The sequence below is a fragment of the Musca domestica genome, unplaced genomic scaffold (assembly GCF_030504385.1).
Source record: "Musca domestica strain aabys unplaced genomic scaffold, Musca_domestica.polishedcontigs.V.1.1 16, whole genome shotgun sequence".
Classification (NCBI taxonomy): Eukaryota; Metazoa; Arthropoda; class Insecta; order Diptera; family Muscidae; genus Musca; species Musca domestica.
This window is the reverse complement of record NW_026712219.1, coordinates 11,375,020-11,395,996: the sequence shown is the minus strand read 5'-3', so window position 1 is coordinate 11,395,996 and position 20,977 is coordinate 11,375,020. Positions and strand designations below refer to the sequence as shown.

At 34.3% G+C, this 20,977-nt stretch overlaps 1 protein-coding gene across 2 annotated transcripts in view; it reads left to right on the top strand.

Annotated features, from left to right (window-relative positions):
• Positions 1–20,977, top strand: part of LOC101891534 (BMP-binding endothelial regulator protein) — a 242,739-nt gene that overhangs the window by 172,659 nt on the left and 49,103 nt on the right. For both annotated transcript variants that reach the window (XM_059120084.1, XM_059120082.1), the window contains exon 4: positions 18,719–18,801. In XM_059120084.1, the coding sequence (XP_058976067.1) occupies positions 18,719–18,801 (83 nt within the window). The remainder of the gene's footprint in view (positions 1–18,718; positions 18,802–20,977) is intronic.

Sequence of the window (20,977 nt, the reverse complement as noted above, 5' to 3'; positions counted from 1 at the left end):
CTGAATATTACATTTCAGAATTTTATCTCTATCCCCTCGCCCAATACCAAATATAGTACCGTTTAGTATTTTTTGTACAATTATAGTACACATTTTCGAAGCCATCATATATGTCAACTTTCAGATTTGGAGCAATATCTTTTCAACCAGTAACAAATTGTATCAAATATAGTACTATTTGGTACTTTTCGTGCACTTGTAGTACACATTTCCGAAAACCACCTCTTTATCACAAAGCTACCACCAACAGAGACCCCAACACAAAATTTCAGCTTCATCCGTTCACCCTAAACCGACTTGTTCTAAATGTAGTACCATTTAGTACTTTCCGTACAATAATAGTACACATTTTCGAAACCACCTCCATATGTACAGAATACACATGAACAGCGACCCTAATACCAAATGTCAGATTTCACGCACTATTTGTTCACCCAATACAAACTTGTAACAAATATATAGTACTATTTAGTGCTTTTCGTCCCCTCATTGTACACATTTGCAAACCGCATCTTTATCACTAAAAGGGAACCCAATGAAACATTTCAAATTTTCAGCTTCCTCCGTTCGCACCAAAATAAACTATTCCAAATTTAGTAAAGTTCACACAATTAGTGCACATTTCCAAAGCCACCTTCATATATCAAACTTGCTATCCAACTTTAATTGTCATACCAAATTTCAAGTTTTTATCCGTTCACATAATATCAAATGGTACGATTTTAGAAGTTTAGTACCACTTTAAAACTTTTCGTAACTTTTAAGTTGGATTTTCCAAAAACCCTATGGTACATCTATCCTGCACTCCATCAGTGACTCCCATTTCAAAATTTCAGCTCCATCGGTCCATCACAATTCCAATTTGTACTAAATGTAGAACCATTGAATACACATGGGTATGAATTTTCAAAACTTCCTACATAATCCAATCCTATACTTCAACCGTAATCTTAATTTAATATTTCAGGATTCCAGCTCTGTCGGTTCTCCTAAACACAAATGGGGGTACCAGTTCTATTGGTTCACCCAAATCCAAATTGTACCAAATTTAGTACTATATAGTACACTTAAGTACATAACTACCTACATCATACGGTCCAATAGATTTTCTTTTTTTTCAAATTTCAGGATTCCAACTTTACCGGTTTACCCAATTTTTCATTTGTACCAAATTAAGTACCGTTTTCTACACATAAGTACGAATTTCCAAAACTATCTACATACCTGAGTTCTGCAATGCAATAGTAATCTTATTTCCAACTCCATTTGTTCTCCCAAACAATTTAAATAATTCCAAATTTAGTACCATTTAGTACCCTTAAGTACAAATTTTCATAACTACTACATCATACAGTACAATATATATTTTTTTTAAATTTCAGGATTCCAACTCGATCGGTTTACCCACATTTTTAATTGTACCAAATTTAGTACCATTTAGTACACATAAATACGAATTTCCAAAACTACCTACATTCCTCAGTCCTAGAATATAATTTCTAAATTTCATAATTCCAGCTTTATCGGTTCACCCAAATCGAAATTGTAACAAATTTAGTACCATTTAGTACTTTTCGTGTACATAAGTACAAATTTCAAAAATTGCCTTCATATCCCAATTCTAAACTCCGCCAGTAACTTTAATTTCAAATTTCAAGAGTCCAGTTTTAGCTGTTCCTCCAAATTCGAACTATATCAAATTTAGTACCATTTAGTACTTTTCGTATACACGAGTACAAAACTACCTCCCTATTCCTCATCCTTGATTTCCATGACCATATGTACCATATTTAGTACCTTTTAATAATGTACCTACCGTTCTAGTATGAATTTCCTATCGTTAGCAATCCTTCAAAATTAGTTGTATACGTTTCCCTCTAAATTGTTTTTGCGGATTTGTTTAATTCACTTATTAACCGGATTAACTTTCTAGTCATTGGCCAGCAATTTGTTAATCCATATTTAGAAACAATTTAAGACTCTTTTACAGGTAAAACAATGCCGAAGAATTTCATCTATCCCAACGAACCCTGACTGGTGAAGTCATTACCGAGATCCCTCTCCCAACAATATTAAATGCAAAATAATCTCTTTCTTGCAATATTGACTTCTTGTCATAATTCATTTTGACTTGCAAAGAAAGAAAACACTCGACCATATTTTACAAAGTGTGTACTTGTTGTTACTGCTGCATTCATTCATTTATTGCAGTTGCAATTTTTTTACGCAATCTTTCAAATGTGTATAAAAAGTCTTAACAAATTACCTCCACTTCACAGCTAAAGTCAACAATGTGTGTGTGTGTGGCAGGTTACTACTTTGTGATATCAAAGAGTTTTCCTGCATTACAATTCTGTTTTATTTTTTCGAAAACAAAGTTGTTTTCCTTTGCGGAATTTATGGTCGATACTCTTGGCGAAAATAAATAAATTCTCCATGTTGATGATTCTGTTGATGTCCATGTCGATGATGTTCAACTCAACACTGAGTGAACTTTTAACAGAGAGACAGGCATAGCACTCAACACAATACTTAACATTTGCCAGTCAACAAATTGCAAATGTAAATCTGACGGAGATATCAATTGACAGAGAAAATATGTGAACAGTAACTCAGTGGACTATAATCCTCGGCTGTCAGATTGTGTTAAGACAAATATGACAGTTTTGAAATCAAACCCCAGACAGTTAGAAATTTCCATACATATATATTTCTTTTCCACTCAAATAACCTTTGTATTTCCTATGCAAAAATTGTAATAATTTTTTTTTTAAATTTTTAAAAATTGTGCTTTCTCACACACCTTCAAATAGCCTAATTTCTTAATCGCATTGTTGTTTTTTTTTTTTTTGTTTTGCCTTTCCAACTTTCTTTTGTGTCAAAATTGGTTTTATGTTAAACCAAGGATTTTGACGAATTTGTGTTATGACATTTTAAGTGGGCTGCTTAACATGGCTTATAACAGTTCAGTTTTATTTTTCATAGTTTCTGTTCCTGTTGTTGCTGGTTTCTTGTTGAGCCACTTTCATGTTTAACTGACACGAACAGAGAGGTTCAGTCATGAAAATGAACATGCTCACCATATGTTATAGATTATCCCAGATTTTATATGATTTGACTTTTTACCGTTCTATAGCACGGTTAGATATTTTTTGGAGGCTATCAAGCTAAAGAATTCAATGGGGTGTAGAGTAATAAGTTTGGAACGAATTTGGCAATTAAAAAAAACAATAAAAAAGCTGTAAGTTTGGCCCGGCCGAATACCCCCCACAATTTGGGACGAATTTGGCAATTCTCAAAAACAATAAAATCCATTAAAACTTCTGTTAAAATCTTCAAAATACCGAATGTAGCTATTATATTAGGGTCTATACGACGACATGAACCTGTGTAGGTAGCATTTGTCATAAGCCATTACAATATTCAATGGCGAAAAATCGGTTATAATGTCGATAAATTCAAAATACCGAATATCGGGAGTTACTGTTATATGGGGGCAATACGAAGATGTGGACCTGCACGGACAATTTTCTGTCGTAGGCTATAGTATCCATTACGAACTTCAAATATCAAATTTGAAACAATTTTGGTGAAAAATGTCCCTAAAATCATTAAAATACCGAATATCGTAGGTACCGTTGTATGGGGGCTTTACGAAGATGTGGACCTGCACAGACAATTTTCTGTCTTAAGGTGTAGTATCCATTACGAACTTTAAATACCAAATTTGAAACAATTCCGGTGAATAATGTCTCTAAAATCAGCGAAATACCTAATATCGACAGGTACCGCTTTATAGGGGCTGTACGAAGACTTGAACCTACGCAGACAATTTTTTGCCTTAGGCCGTAGTATCCATTACGAACTTCAAATACCAAATTTGAAACTATTCCAGTGCAAAATGTCGCTAAAATGATCAAAATACCGAATATCGGGAGGTACAGTTATATGGGGTCTATACGAAGACGTGGACCTGCACAGACAATTTTCTTTCTTCAAATACCAAATTTTAAACAATTATAGTGAATAATGTCGCTAAAATCATCAAAATACCGAATATCGGAAAGTATCGTTATATGGGGGCTATACGAAGACATGGACCTGTGCAGACAATTTTCTGTCTTAGGCTGTAGCATCCATTACGAACTTCAAATACCAAATTTGAAACTATTCCGGTGAAAAATGTCGCTAAAACGATCAAAATACCGAATATCGGGAGGTACCTTTGTATGGGGGCTATACCAAAACGTGGATCTACATGACCCATTTTCAATACCAAAAGTCCTGCAGACATAACATACATTTGAGCAAAATTGTATCAATGTAATTCAATTGGTTGGGAAGCTAGGGTGAGGCGGACAGATGGATAGAAGGACAGAAGAACGGACATCGCTAAATCGACATAGAATTTTATGCTGATCAAAATAATATACGTACTTTGTTGGGTCTAAAATGTGTATTTCGAGGTGTTACAAACGGAATGACAAACTTATTATATCCTCCATACTATGGTGCAAGGTATAAAAATAAAATCCGTTAAAAATTCTGTTTAAATCTTAAAAATACCGATTGTAGCCGTTATATTAGGGTCTGTACAACGACATGGATCTGCATAGGTAACTTTTGTCATGAGCCATTACAATATTCAAATGCGAAACTTGAAAAAAAATTCGGTGAATTATATAGCTAAAATCAACAAAACAACGAATATAAGGAGATACTATTATATGGGGGCTATACCAAAACGTGGACCTACACAGACAATTTTCTTTCTTCAAATACCAAATTTGAAACAATTCCGGCGAATAATGTCGCTAAAATCATTAAAATACCGAATATCGGGAGTTACCGTTACATGGGGCTTTACGAAGAGGTGGACCTGCATAGACAATTTTCTGTCTTAGGCTGTAGTAACCGTTACGAATTTTAAATACCAAATTTGAAACAATTCCGGTGAATAATGTCGCTAAAATCAGCGAAATACCGAATATCGGGAGGTACCGTTGTATGAGGGCTATACGAAGACGTAGACCTGCACAGATAATTTTCTGTCTTAGGCTGTAGTATCCATTACAAACTTTAAATACCAAATTTGACACAATTCCAAAAGTTCCGAATATCGGGAGGTTTCGTAATATGGTGGCTATACGAAGACGTGGACCTACATGACCCATTTTCAATACCAAAAGTCCTGCGGGTAAAATATATATTTGAGTAAAATTTTACCAATCTATTTTATATCGTTTGGAATTTTTGTGAAAACATCCATTTATATGGGTCTGATAGTACTTCAAGATTTCTGTTTTTCAAAAGCTTCAAAGTTTATTGGACATTCAGAAATAGTCTTAAAAAATCCTGGTGGTTATTAAAATGTCCTTCTGAACTTAAATTAAAAACGTTCAGTTATAGTTCAATTGATTTCAATACCACCATTAATCACCCAATCCCCACTACAATTTCTCTTCTGCATATCCGAAATTTTAAACTCAATTTCTTTGGCCGACAACGTTACAACCAACCAACAGATCCAAGATATATTAAAGCATCTTGTTGTTTGGTCTTTGATGTTTGATTCGGCTATCTCGCCACATGTGAATATGTATGTGTGTGTGTCGTTTGGTGTATAGATTTTCATAACAACAAACGTATCTTATGATCGTCTTGTTGCAACGTCTATTTACACACATTCAATTCTCTATGTATCTGATGTAAATCAGGCTAAACTTTTAAACTGCCATGTCACGGTGGTGTGGGCGTTTATTTTCGACATTTCTCTACTTTGCACCACGGCAAACATTTAAAGATCCACGAAAAAAAAAAGCAACAAAAATGTTTGTACGGCTTGGAGTGTAAATAGCTTCAAACACCAGAAATGCATATCATTTGTCTGGCAAACCAACCATCAATGCTTCGAAGAGGTAATCTAAGCGCCAATGTGTTTTTCTTCTTCTCTCCTTTGCCCTCTCTGAGAGTTGTGGAGTCACACAAATGTTTCACTATTTTTCTGTATAATGAGTCTCTAATGTGGCAGAGATCTTTAACCTATATCCATCCATCGGCACCTCCCCCCAACCATCACCAATGGCAAACACTTAAATGCCGCTATGCGGTTTAAAGAGTTTAACTTTTTTTTTTTTTGAAGTGGCGCTTAACTGAAGTTAAAGTGTTCCATAATAAAATGTTGTCATTGTTGTCAATGTTTGCTCTATTAAATTTATGCTAACAAGAAAATGTGTTTGGCATATTAAACGGCATGAATAATAGCGTATGTGCGAGTGTTATTCTTCAGCTTTCGTCAAGCTAGCGCCGAAAAAAATGCTGTCATACAAAAGCTAGACAAATTTTTACACCAAAACTTACAGCTTAAAAATCGAGCTCTTTAAGGCCTTGAAAATATACATCTAAAGAATCCAAGTTGATTAGAAACAATTACGGGGAAAATCCTGCAGATTTAGAAAGTAGGTCTAACAAGTAAAAAAAGAAAACTTTGAAATACCCTCCACCATTTGGTACAAATTTGTCAATTTTCAAAAAAAAACAGTAAAGAAAGTCTTAAAGTCGGGCGGGCCGACTTTATGATACCCTACACCACTTTGCTAATTTAGTAGAGCTCCACATAAGAATTAAAAGTTTTTATGGGCTAATTCAATCATACACGCTATGATTATAATTATAATTTAAAGTTCAAAGGACTAAATATGCCGAAGCATTTGTATCTTTTAAATTCGGAATTGCACATTTGGTGCACAATTAATTTGAAATCGGATAAAGATATATATGGGAGCTATATCCAAATCTGAACCGATCTCGATAAAATTTGGCAAAGATATTTCTGAGCTGTATTTGATATATTTCTCTGAATATCGTTGTTACGGAGTGCATATTACGGTTGTGGGTAACAAATATAACAAATCGGATGAATAATATATATGGAAGCTATAGCTATATCTGAACCGATCTTCACCAAATTTGACATACTAGCTTATAGATTCAATTCGGTCGTAAGTGCCAAATTCCATCCCATTTGGACAAATATTAGACGTTTGGTGCACAATAAAAGGTAAATCGGACGAAGTTATATATGGGAGCTATATCCAAATCTGAACCGATCTCGATAAAATTTAGCAAATGTATTTCTGAGCTGTATTTGATATGTTTCCCCAAATATTCTTGTTGCAAAGTGCATATTACGGCGGCGGTGGACAAAAATAACAAATCGGATGAACAATATATATGAGAGCTATAGCTATATCTGAACCGATTTCGATCAAATTCGGCATACATATTTTCAGGCCTAATTTGGGCGTATATGCAAAATTCCATACAATTCGGGCTGATACTACACGTTTGGTGCACAATAAAAAGCAAATCGGACGAAGATACATATGGGAGCAATATCTAAATTTTGACCGATTATCTCCAATTTCAATAGGGTTCGTCCTTGGGCCAAACAAAAGTTCTTTGCAAAATTTCATCTGGATCGGGCAATAAATGCGACCTGTACTTTGTTTACAAAAATACATGGACAGACGGACGGACGGACATGCATAAATCGACTCAGAATGTGATTCTATGCAGATCATCAAAAGAAACTATGGGTCTATCTTGTTTCCTTCTGCCTGTTACAAACAAATGCACAAAGACATAATACCCTGACCGCCTTGTGGTGTAGGGTATAAAAATAAAATCCATTAAAAATTCTGTTAAAATCTTAAAAATACCGAATGTAGCCGTATATTAGGGTATATACGACGACGTGGACCTGTATAGGCAACTTTTGTCATAAGCTATTATAATATTAAAATGCTTAACTTGAAAAAAAAATCTGTTTATAATGTAGGTAAAATTAATAAAATACCGAATATAGGAAGGTACCATACGTGGACCTACAAAGACAATTTTCTGACATAATCTATAGTATCGATTACATACCAAATTTGAAACATTTCCGGTAAATAATGTCGCTAAAATCATTAAAATACCGAATATCGGGAGCTACCGTTATATGGGGCTATACAAAGACGTTGATCTGCATGGCCCATTTCCTGTCTGAGGCTCTAGTATCTATTACGAACTTCAAATACCAATTTTTAAACAATTCCGGTAAATAATATCGCTAAAATCATCAAAATACCGAATATCGGGGGGTACCGTTATATGGGGGCTATACGAAGACTTGGACCTACATTGCCCATTTTCAATACCAAAAGTCTTGCAGACATAATTCACATTTGGGTAAATTTTTATCACCTTAATTTCGTTCGGAAGCTAGAGTGATTTCCACAGACGGACCGACGGGCGGACGGACGGACATTGATAAATCGACATAGAATTTTATGCTGATCAAGAATATATATACTTTGTGGGGTCTAAAATGTATATTTCGAGGTGTTACAAACGGAATGACAAACTTAATATACCCTCCATACTATGGTGGAGGGTACAAAAATGGAAGACACGTGTATCGGTATTTTGATAGTTAGCAACCTAAATAGAGGCGGGAAAGTTCGGACTTAGCACTGATACTAAATTTTAGGATTTAAAAAAATTGAAACATTTTGGGTGATCTCTTCTTGTTCTATAAGGTAAATAATCTTCTTCGAAAATGTTGAATTAATGTATTGGGGTAGCAGAAACAGTGGACAAATATCTCTGAACTCGATTTGATAATAATGTTACGATATACCAATTTTGGCCCAAGTATCATACTCCATCCGAAAGTTATCGTGCGAACAATCCAGCCAGATAGTCGGTAGGGCATGTCTAGATCGAAATTTCCAAATTTCCTGAAACGGAATAATTTCAATTCAATTTCACGTTTTGACCACATCAAAACATGTATAGCCACTGTAGCTATATGGTTTAGGGGTATAAAAATCCATGCTGAAGGTAAAAAGCAGTAAGTTCGGCCGTGCCGAATTTTGAATACCCACCACCATTTGGAACAAATTTGGAAAATTTTCAAAAAAAAAAAATCCTTAAAAATTCTGTTAAAATTTTAAAAATACCGAACAAAGTCTATATATTGGGGTATATACGACGTAGACCTACATAGACATTCTTTGTCATAAGCCATTACTATATTTAAATTCGAAAATTGAAATAAACAGTGAAGCTAAAATCATCAAAATATGGTATAAAGGGAGGTACCGTTATATCGGAGCTGTTCGAAGACCTGGACCAGCATAGACAATTTTCTGTCACAGGCTGTAGCATCCAATACGAACTTCAAATACGACAACTTAAACAATTTCGGTGGGTATTGTAGCTAAAATCGTCAAAATACCGAATATAGGGAGGAACTGATGTTTGGGGCCTATAAGAAGACCTGGACATGTAATGACACAGACTGTAGTTCCCATTACGAACTCTAAATACGTAATTTGAAACAATTCTGGTGAATAATGACGTTAAAATCATCACAATATCGAATATTAGGAGGTACCGTTATATGGGGGCTATACGAACGAAGACGTGGACCTGCACAGGCAATTTTCTGTCATAGGCTGTAGTATCCACTACGAACTTCAAATACCAAATTTGAAACAATTCCAGTTAATATTGTCGCTAAAATCATCTAAATATCGAATATAGGGAGGTACCGCTATAGGTGGGCTATACGATGACGTAGACCTGCACAGACAATTTTCTGTCTTAGGCTTTAGCATCCATTTCGAACTTCAAATACCAAATTTGAAACAATTCCGTTAAATAATGTGGCTAAAATCATCAAAATACCGAATATCGGGAGGTACCGCTATTTGGAGACTATATGAAAACGTGGACCTATGTGACCGATTTACGAACTTAGCCTGCCTACTGGTCTGACATGAGTATTTCGAGGAGTTACAAACGGAATGACAAAGTTAATATACCCTCCATAGTATGGTGGGGGGTATAAAATTGGTTGATTGGTCTCCAAGTTGAAGAAATATCCTCGGAAAAATATATTTAACAAATTCCCACCCTCCAACTTTATTTCCCTTAATTTCCATTTAATGAAAACTTTTATGTTTCCCTAATCACTTGAACGAAAGTTTTCTTCCCCGCATTTCCTGGTAATCCATGTTAGTTTCAAGTTGATATCTTTCAACATTTTTGTTGCCACCACAATTATGGCTATTATTACGTTCGCCATGAAATAATCTCAAGGAAATAATAATCATATTTTGTTATGGATAATAGCATCTCTGGCGGTTATAAACATTACAAATAAACAAAAATTTTCCTTAGACGAAAGAGAGCACATACAATGAGTCAAAATAAATGCCAAAAGTAATTTAATCTTCATGTTTTCCTTTCGCTTTTTTTTGGAGGTATTCAAAATTTGTGAACACTACAAATAAATTTATTTTTTATTCGCAATTATTTGTTTGTTTTCATATTGTGTGTGTGTGTCCGTGTGTGTTTTGGTGTGTTAAATCTTAAACAAATAAATATCACACAACTCAAGAGGGAGTTACTCATTGAAATTATTTGGAAGGTTGGCTGGTTGGATGGAGGCGCGTGTAGGTTTTCTAATTTGAAAAGCAAAATTGGACCACCTGCGTTGGCTATACACGCGCCATGCCAGTTGTTTAATATCATTTCTTTTTGTTCGATGATTATTTGAAAATTTCGCAAACAATTGCGCCTGTCCGGCAAATTAAAAAAAAAAAAAAAAAAAAACAATAACAAAATGTATGCCAAAATTGATACATTGTTTACACGTTCGTTTTGCATCTCGCCTCATTAAATGGAACATCATTTATTGTTCCAATTTCAATTGGTAGCCAATTTTTTTGGGTGATTTTTTTAATTTTTGTTTAATTTGAAATAAATTGAATATTGTATTGTGAGGGTTAAGATCATCGTTGTTTGGATAGTGTTTGTAGAGAAATTGATATTGGGATGTATGAGGGTTTTTTTTTTTTTTGAGAATAGTTAGTGGAATATAGAAGGGACATGAAAAAATAAACGGGCAAAGAAATTATTTAAAAATACAAATCCAGTAGTTGAATTCTCATTCAACTACTTTAAGAATTAATGATATATTTCGATAGAATTAAAAACAAAATAAAACGCCGAATTATAAATGAAAAGTCTACATTTAAGATAAATTTTCGTTATTTAACTATTCTAATTATATTAGTTTTTGTCGGCAACTTAAAAATTGGAGATTACCACTTCGGCTGTCCTCTGGCTATATTTCAAAAAATCTTCATTCCAATCACAGACCCTCAGACTATGTAAATGTATTCTTAAAAATCTGAAATTTTAGCAATGTTAGCCTATACAATTTGTTTTTTTTTTATTTATTTTGTGACGTCGGACTTTTACATCAATTGTACATTTGTACACCGGTCAATTCTTAAACATGGGGAAAAAATGTTTAAAATCTTCTAGTCATTATAAAAATCAGCTAAAACTATCCTGGAAAATAGAAAGAGATTTAAAAATCTTCGTTTAAAGTATTTCTAGAGCAAAAAATAATGTTTCAAACACCTAAGGTAAGACATCAAATTTTCCTCAAAAAAAAAAAAAAAATAAATAAAATAAAATAAAATCAACAACAACAACAACAAGTAAAAGAGCTGTAAATTCGGCCGGGCAGAACTTTGAATACCCTCCACATTTGGTACAAATTTGGCAATTCTCAAAAAATAAAACCCGCAAAAAATTCTGTTAAAATCTTAAATATACCGAATGCAGCCGTATATTAGGGTCTATATGACGACGTGGACCTGCATAGGCAAATTTGTCACAAGTTATTACAATATTAAAATACAAAACTTGAAAAAAAAATCTGTTTATAATATAGCTTAAATCATCAAAATACCGAATATAGGGAGGTATCATAGTGATTATAAAACGTGGACCTGCACAGATAATTTTCTGGCATGGGCTGTAATATATATTACGAACTTCAAATTCGAAATTTAAAACTATTCGCTAAAATCATCAAAATACCGAACATCGGGGGGTACCGTTATATGGGGCTATACGAAGACGTGGACCTGCACAGACAATTTTCTGTTATAGGCTGAAATATTCATTACGAACTTCAAGTACCAAATTTGAAACCATTTCGGTAAATAATGTCGCTTAAATCATCAAAATACCGAATATCTGGAGATATCGTTATATGGGGGCTATACGAAGACGTGGACCTACATGGCCCATTTTCTATACCAAAAGTCAGACACATAGTGCAGACATAATACACATTTGGGTAAAATTTTATCAACCAACTACATTTCCTTCGGAAGCTAGAATGATTTCCGCAGATGGACAGACGGACGGACATTGCTAAATCGCCATAAGAAATGGTCTGATTTCTACCATTTTTATAACAGATCTTTAGTTGATGGAAGTATTGACATGTACCAAGTCTGAATGAAATCGGATGTTAATTTCTCGTTTTATGAGCTTCATGGATATTCAACATTTTGACGCTTTGTGATGGAGGTACCAGAAGGAGTGGATCGATATATTCCATCTACAGACCAGACCTTGGGTTAAAAAAAATATTGTGATGTCGGACTCTTACATCAGATTTTATAAGAGTTATAATTATTTCAAATTCTGACCCTTTGTGGGGGAGGTACTTGATGTAGTGGACCAATACTGTCTATTTTCGGACCTGACCTAGTACTAATGCCAATATTAGGATTTGCAAACGTGGAACCAAATCGGATTATCCTTACTCTTTCTGTGCAGTAAAATATTTTTTTTTGAAAATTTTGACCTTTTCCGAACTCGATTTAAGTAAGATAATGATATTATTACGAGGTGGCAAGTTTGGACCAAATCGGATACTCCCGTCGAGAGTTATCGTTCGCGCTAGCCAGACAGACGGATTTGGTCCAAAGAGACCTAGGGTCTAAACCCGGTATTTCGATGAGGCACGTTTTAGCCGTATCAATTGATATATACCCTCTCTAGCCATATGGCTGAGGGTATGAAATCAAAAGCTTAGACTTCTGTTGATCATAAAAAAAAGAATGACTAAAAACTCCTTTTTAAAGGCTTCATAGTCAATAAAAAACAATTTAAAAAAACCAGCACACTGACTATATTTGGTCCTTAGATAACATATTAAAAAAAACTGATTAGTCCTTTTTTGGGCCTTCCTACCTATAGATTCCTTTGATCCTTGAAATCAAAAAAATAAAACAAAAGCGTTTACTCTGACAGCTCAGAAATAGACTTCTGTCGGTCGTTAAAAAAATCTGTTTAAAAACTTGCCTAGGTCCTTGAAAAAAATCCAATGTCATTCCAGGAACAATTTCCCATAAATAGTCCTGCTGGTCCTAGGAAAATCTAATCAAATCCCACTTTTTTTAGGATTGAATATTTTTTTTTTAAATTCCACTCTACTACTCCTCTAGAATGTGCTCATAAAAGTTTTCTTTTATAACTTTGATATATTTTTAAAAATAGAAAAAAAAAATAGCAAGTAAATATCTGTTAGTCCTTAAAATATATTTTTTTTAAACTTTACATTTTTAGCTCTGATTTCGTTTCGAAAAAAAATTAAAGAGAAACATTGAAAAATCGATGAATAGCTCTGATTCATGATAGAAAGCTCCGTTAGTTCTGGGGAAAAAAATCCATGTTAACGACTTTGAATAAAGTTAGTCCCCGATGGTCCTCGAAAAATATATATATATATATATATTTTTTTTTTAATTGTTTAAGTCTGGAGAATTTTTATAGACCTGCTAGGCTTTGAAAATGGACTCATTAAAATAAACCTTTTAAGTTTTGCTAGGCTAAAACTAACCGTTTTGGTCCTCTCAGAATGAATGTAAATGTGTTCTTAAAAATCTGACATGTTAGCCTATCAAATTTGTTATAAAAATTGTACATTTGTAGACCGGCGAAGTTTTAAACTTGCGGTAAAAAATGTTTATAAATTAAAACTCGATGTTAAAGACTTTGAAAATTATAGTCCTCTTGGTCCGATTATAGTCCTCTTGGTCCGTGAAATATTTGCATACAACTATTGATGTATAAATATATGTACTCTTTTAACTATATATCTATTATCTATTTATAAGTCAACCTAAGTCGTCAGACTAACTGCTAATCTTTGAGAAATCTACATAGAATTTCCTCAAAAAATGCCCATAAGAACTATAAAAATCAGATTAGATAACAAATTCCTTGTTAAACTTATGAACATCAATAAAAATTTCCCAAGTCCCCAAACATAAATAATTAAGAGTGTGTTTAAAGAAATTCAAAGAAATGGTTGTCCTTGAAATTACCTTCATAAAAAGTCCACCTACAAGTCTTTGAAAAATATCCGGAAAAAATTCAAGACTATATCATTAGTCCTTGGAAAATACTTATGGAAGTCCATTGTATTGCCTTCTTGAAAAAAATATTAATAAAATACTAAAGACTATAGTTACGCATGCCAATAATCTTGAAAAAATCCCTTTTAAAAATTTAAATAAAAATCTATACAAAAATTCGAAAAAAAAATCATCAAAAATACCTTGTTAAAAATCAATAAAAAATCTGAACGAAAATTCCCGAAAATCAAAACTCTTCATAAATTGTAAACCGTTTAGTTCTCTTCAAGAAGTTTTTCTACTTCTTCTGATTTGTATTCCTAATTTACTACATCTCATTATTACTCCTTCGTGATAACATCTCCCCCCAGCTGTTTGGAATAAAATTCCAAGAACCACCCACATAAACCCTTTTTTTATTTTGAAAATACATATATATGCACATACCACCCATGGTTTAAAATATTTCCTTATTGATTTTTCAATTATTCTCTATTTGGTTGTTGTTGTTGTCGTTAGTTTTTTTTTTTTTTTTTGTTGTAATAGCAAGATTAACAACATATCGTTGGGTGGGGGGACTTGTATCGAATCACCGCCAATTCAATTTCCAAACCATAAATATTCATTTTTATATATCGATGTCGATGTACATTAATTAGCCCAAAGGGCTTGTTACGCTCATAAAACGCAACGGGGTGTCGAAAATAGTAATTGAAATTGCCACCAGGCATCGGATTGGATCGAACAATGGGAGCCCTATTTTACATGAGACACATGTGTGTGGTTGTGTGTTCGTTTTTGTTTGCTTTACACCTCCCACCAGCAGCGGCAACAATTGCTATCCGCAACAAAAAAGAAATCAATGCCTGAGAAAACAATGAATGAAGTTATTTTGTGTTGTTGCCACAACCTGTGGTGCGGTCGTTGGGTAAAAGCGATGGTTGCAAGTATGAACGAACCACCACTTCAAACAATGAAAGACATCGTTTGTGTGTTTGTTTGATTTTCGATGGAAAAAAAGAACTCTGTTTTGTTTGCTGTCACAATTGATGATGATCTCTTTTATTTTTCATGGGGTTAAACACTTTTATGATTGATGACAGCTTTAGCGCCAGTTAAGCATTCACCATGGGGTTAAAGAGATGGGAGCGAAGCCACTCAATGAGTGAATGGGGAGTGCATACAAGTGCATGTTTTGGAATACATTACACATGTACACTATTGTAAACAATACTTATATACCACACACATTTTATTAGTTCCACACTTCCGATTTTTAAGAAAGTATTTTTTTCTTTTAGAAAATCTAGCTATCAGCTTCTAATTAGGAATAGGATATAAGGTAATTTTTATAGCCTACCCCACATAGTGGTAAGAGTATTATGTCATTGTGCAAACAAATAACATGGATCTTCATAACAAATAAGGATCTTCATAAAATCACTTTCTGAGTCCGTCCATGTATTTTTGTGAACAAAATGCAGGTTGCATTTATTATCGGATTGAGATGAAATTTTCCAAAAAAAATATTTGTTTTTGCCCAAGGACAATCCCTATTGAAATTGATGAGAATCGGTTCAAATTAAGATATAGCTCCCATATATATCTTTATCCGATTTCAGGTTTATTATGCCCCAAATAGCTAACATCAACCCAAATGGACTGAATTTTGGCACTTCCGACCAAATTCAGTCATCATAATATTTGGTGAAAATCGATTCAGATATAGCTATAACTCCCATACAGGGCGAGATAAAAAAACTGCAACAAAGTCAAAAGCCATAAAATGTCGGAAATAGCATCAAATTGTAAAATAAGTTAGGATTTGTTCGAATTGGTCACCTTTGGCACGAATTATGGCCATCAAACGGCCAATTAAACTGTCACAGCCTGTCCGAATTTTGCTCTGCGGTATTTTGACCCATTCCCGACGAAGCGCTTGCTTGAGGCGATCGATACTTTGGTATTTTTTAGTGCTAACCTTGCTTTCCAAAATACTCCAGACACAATAGTCCATCAGATTGGTATCCGGAGATTTTGGGGGCCATTGTGCGCTGGAAATGAAGCGTGGTACCTTATTTTGTTACCATTCTTGGGTGGAGCGTGCCGAATGTGATGGTGCTGAGTACTGTTGGAATATCCAAGGTCTGCGGCCAAAAGCATAATAATAAAAAATAAAAAATTTATAATAATATAATATTTAGCATTTTTATACCCTCCACCTTGAAAGGATGGTATATTAACTTTGTCATTCCGTTTGTAACATCCTTAAATATTCGTCGTAGACCCCAAAAAGTATATATATTCATAATCAACATAAAATTCTAAGTCGATTTAAAGATGTCCGTCTGTCTGTCTGTCCGTCTGTCTACCGTCTGTCTGTCCGTCTGTCTACCGTCTGTCTGTCCGTCTGTCTGTCTGTTGAAATCACGACACAGCCCACATTATTTGACGTAGAGCGCCAAAATTTAGCAGAGAAATTTGTATTCTGTCTAGGATGGTTGGTAGTGAAAATGACATATATCGGTCCACGTTCTGGTATAGTCCCCATATAACGGTACCTCCCGATATTCGGTATTTTGATAATTTATGCCACATTTTTTCACTGATTTGTTTGAAAATTGGTATTTGTAGGTCCTAACGGGTCCCTGTACGTGTGGCAAAACATTGTATGTATAGGTTTACGTTTTGGTATAGCCTCCATATAAAGGTACCTCCCAATATTCGGTATTTTGATTATTTTTTCCACATTTTTTCACGGATTTGTCTAAAAATTGTTGGTTACAATGGATTCCAGCTCCGGTGGCGAAACATTGCATGTATGGGTCCACGATTTGGTATAGCTCCCATATAACGGTACCTCCCGATATTCGGTATTTTTATGGTTTTTGCCACATTTTTTCACTGATTTGTCTAAAAGTTGGTATTTGTGGGTCATAATGGGTCCTAGTTCGTGTGGCGAAACATTGTCTGCATAGGTCCACGTTTTGGTATAGTCCCCATATAACGGTACCTCCCAATATTCGGTATTTTGGTATATTTTGGCACATTTTTTCACGAATTTCTCTGAAAATTGGTAGTTGTAGATCATAATGGGTCCCAGTTCGTGCGGCGAGTCATTTAAATTATTTGTCGACGTTTTGGTATAGCCCCATATAACAGTACCTCCCGATATTCGGTAATTTGATTATTTTTGCCACATTTTTTCACGGATTTGCCTTAAAATTGGTATTTCTAGGTCATAATGGGTTCTAGCTCCTTTGGCGAAACATTGCATGTGTAGGTCCACGATTTGGTATAGCCCCCATATGACGGCACCTCCCGATATTCGGCATTTTAATGGTTTTTGCCACATTTCTTCTAATGTTTCCTTTACCCTTAGGTGGAGGTTATTAAAAGTTTAGCCCGGCCGAACTTGATGTTTTTTACTTGTTTCTGATACCAAGGTCGATTAAGACGAGCGGAGAGCGACCATCGGCTGTTATGGCGACCCACACCAACACCACTTCCTTGACGTCGGGCTACCCTACCAGTATCAGGGTAACGAGAGATGGTACAAGACACAAAAGATTTATTCACATTTAAATGCTGGAGTGGTCTAATGATAGCCACTTGAATTCCAAGGACTAACCCTATTTGAGAATCGGTTAAAATTTAGATATACCTCCCATATATATCTCTATTCGATATCAGGTTTATTAAGCACCGAATGGATCTCCCCAAATGGAATGAATTTTGGCACTTCCGACGGAATTCATCCCATAAGCAAGTACATTAAATTTGGTGAAAATCGGTTCAAATATAGCTATAGCTTCCACATATATGTTTCATCCGATTTGGGATTTTAAGTCCATCACGTGCGCAATATGCACTCCACATCAATGATATTTGATATCGGGCATCAGATACTACTTGAAAATACCTCTGCCAATTTTTATCGAGATCGGTTCAGATTTTTTTTTGTAGCTTCGATATACATCTTCATTCGAGTTTACGGTTATTTCTCACCAATTATGTAGTATCAGCCCAAATTGAATATATTTTTTCATATTCAAACAAATTTTACCATTTGATGAAGCTTGGTCCGGTATTGATCCAATAATTATTTTTAATATAATCAAATTTGTTGAAAATCGATTCAGAGTTGGATATAGTTGCCAAATTGTGGCTACTCTAAAGCTGTAATATGCATTCAAATAAGGTTCATAGTTGGTATGATCTACTTTACATAAATTCCCAATATAAACTTTTTTGTTGCGAGAGCTCAACTAAATACGCATAGTGGTGTAGGGTATCATATAGCCGACTTTTGACCTTTCTTTACTGGTTAATTCCTACAGATATGGGCTAATTTTGATAGACCGCTTTTAAGAGCTCTCACAACATCTCTTATTCAATTTATTAATCACATCTTCTCCACTTCTTTTTTTTTCCAGGTAATCTCCAATCCTGTTCCGACGAAAATGAAGAAATTCATCTTGCAATAAAAAATTCCAAATGTTATACATGTTCCTGTCAGGTAAGTTCGCCATTAGCCACGTAATGCTAAAATACACATCTTCCAATACCATTTGATTTAAACCACATCCAGTCTCCTAGAAAGTACTGCATTGTAGAATCATTGAAAAAATTGCCATAAAACGGAAATGTTATACAAACACACGCACACGTGTCTATGAAACATGACAATATTTATATGTGTTGAACTCAGATACAAAAGTGATTAAAAAAAAAAATGGTAAAGTTGGAAAAAAATAGCAAGGAAGTGCACTAAACGGAATTCAAGAAGCCCAGCTATCAAAGTTAAATCTGTTTTAGAAAAATATATGACCTTACGATAACTTGAATTTAAAGAGCCACAACTACACGAGTTTCATGAGTAAGAAAGTGGAGTAAAGCAGAGGTTTAAAGGGCCTTTGAAACGAAAAAAATTAAAAAAAGGAAGGTGGGAATTTTCGCTTTTATAACATAATTTCCATGTGTCTGAAGGTGGGTTTCTCATTCCACAAAAATCTTCAAAATATCCAAAATAAATTATAAATTACTTATGAAAAAATCAACAAAGGTCCGTAAAAATATTGATAGAGAGGTCACGATAGTCCTTAAAATATAATTATTACCAGCAATTGCCCGCTACTTCGTCAGCGAAAAGTCCACCTTAAAATGTTAGATTCGCTCCAACAGTTCGTGTTAGGTCTTTTTAGTACTCAAAATTCACAATTTGACAATTTTTTTTATCAAAACCTCCTACATCGCACTAAAATTTGAAATTATTAATAGGAAGCAGGTTACCTTATACACCAAAAAATTTGAAAAATCTTTAATTTTGAATTTTACCGAGGAGGACATTAGACCACCATTGCACAATGGACCCCATGCAGTTTTCCTATCTAAAACTATTTCAATATCTCCATATATAAGCCCTTGAAACCAACATTGATCTCAATATACTGAATAGCAACTCTATTCTTTCACCCAATACCAAATTTAGTAACATTTTGTATGCATATAAAAAAAAAAAAAAAATCGGCATATCCCCATCCTAGATACCAACATTGATCCAAAAATAGTACCATTTAGAAGTTTTCAAAAAATTATAATACGGATTTGCAAACCCACGACCAGATCACAACACAATATATCAACAGAGACCTCGATAGGTTTCAGCTCTATTAACTTCACCCAATACCAAATTGAGTACCATTTAGTGATATTCGTACAATTATAGTATAAATTTCCAAAACCACCTCCATATGTCCAGGCTACACATGAACAGCGACCCAAATATCAATACTAATTACAGGGTGTGATAAAAATAATTTTTATAATTTTTTTTTTAATTTTATTGAATGAATGCAAAAAAATTTCCAGAACTTGCATGAATCTTCTATTTTCCCATTTTTTTTTTTTCGATATCATAAAGAGAATATCGCATATCGTGGTAAAAAGTTCCACATTCTTGCAGTTCTAGAACAGATCAATTTATAGAAGACCTAGAGCTTTAAAAAAAAATATTCTCAAAAACTTACGTTTTCTACTCTAACAAGCACGGTGAATAATGTAGCTAAAATCATCAAAATACCGAATATCGGGAGGTACCGTTATATGGGGACTATACAAAGACGTCAACCTGCACAGACAATTTTCTGCCTTGGGCTGTAGTATCCATTACGAACCTCAACTACCAAATTTGAAACAATTCTAGTGAGAAGTATCGCTAAAATCATCAAAATACCGAATATAGCGGGGTATCGTTATATGGGGGCTATACGAAGAAGTGTACCTGCACAGACAATTTTCTGTCATAGGTTGTAGCAGTTGAAACAATTTCGATGAAAAATGTTTCTAAAATCATCAAAATACCAAATATCAGGAGGTACCATTATATGGGTGCTATACGAAGACGTGAACCTGCACAGACAATTTTCTCTCTTAGGCTGTAGTATCCATTACGAACTTCAACTACTAAATTTGAAACAATTCCGGTGAAAAGCATCGCTAAAACCAGTAAAGAAAGTCCTAAAGTCGGGCGGGGCCGACTTTATGATACCCTACACCACTTTGCTAATTTTGTAGAGTTCCACATAACAATTAAAAGATTTTATTGGAGAATTTAATTATGCACGCTATGATTATAATTGTAATTTAAAGTTCAAAGGACTAAATACGCCGAAGCATTTGTATATTTTAAATTC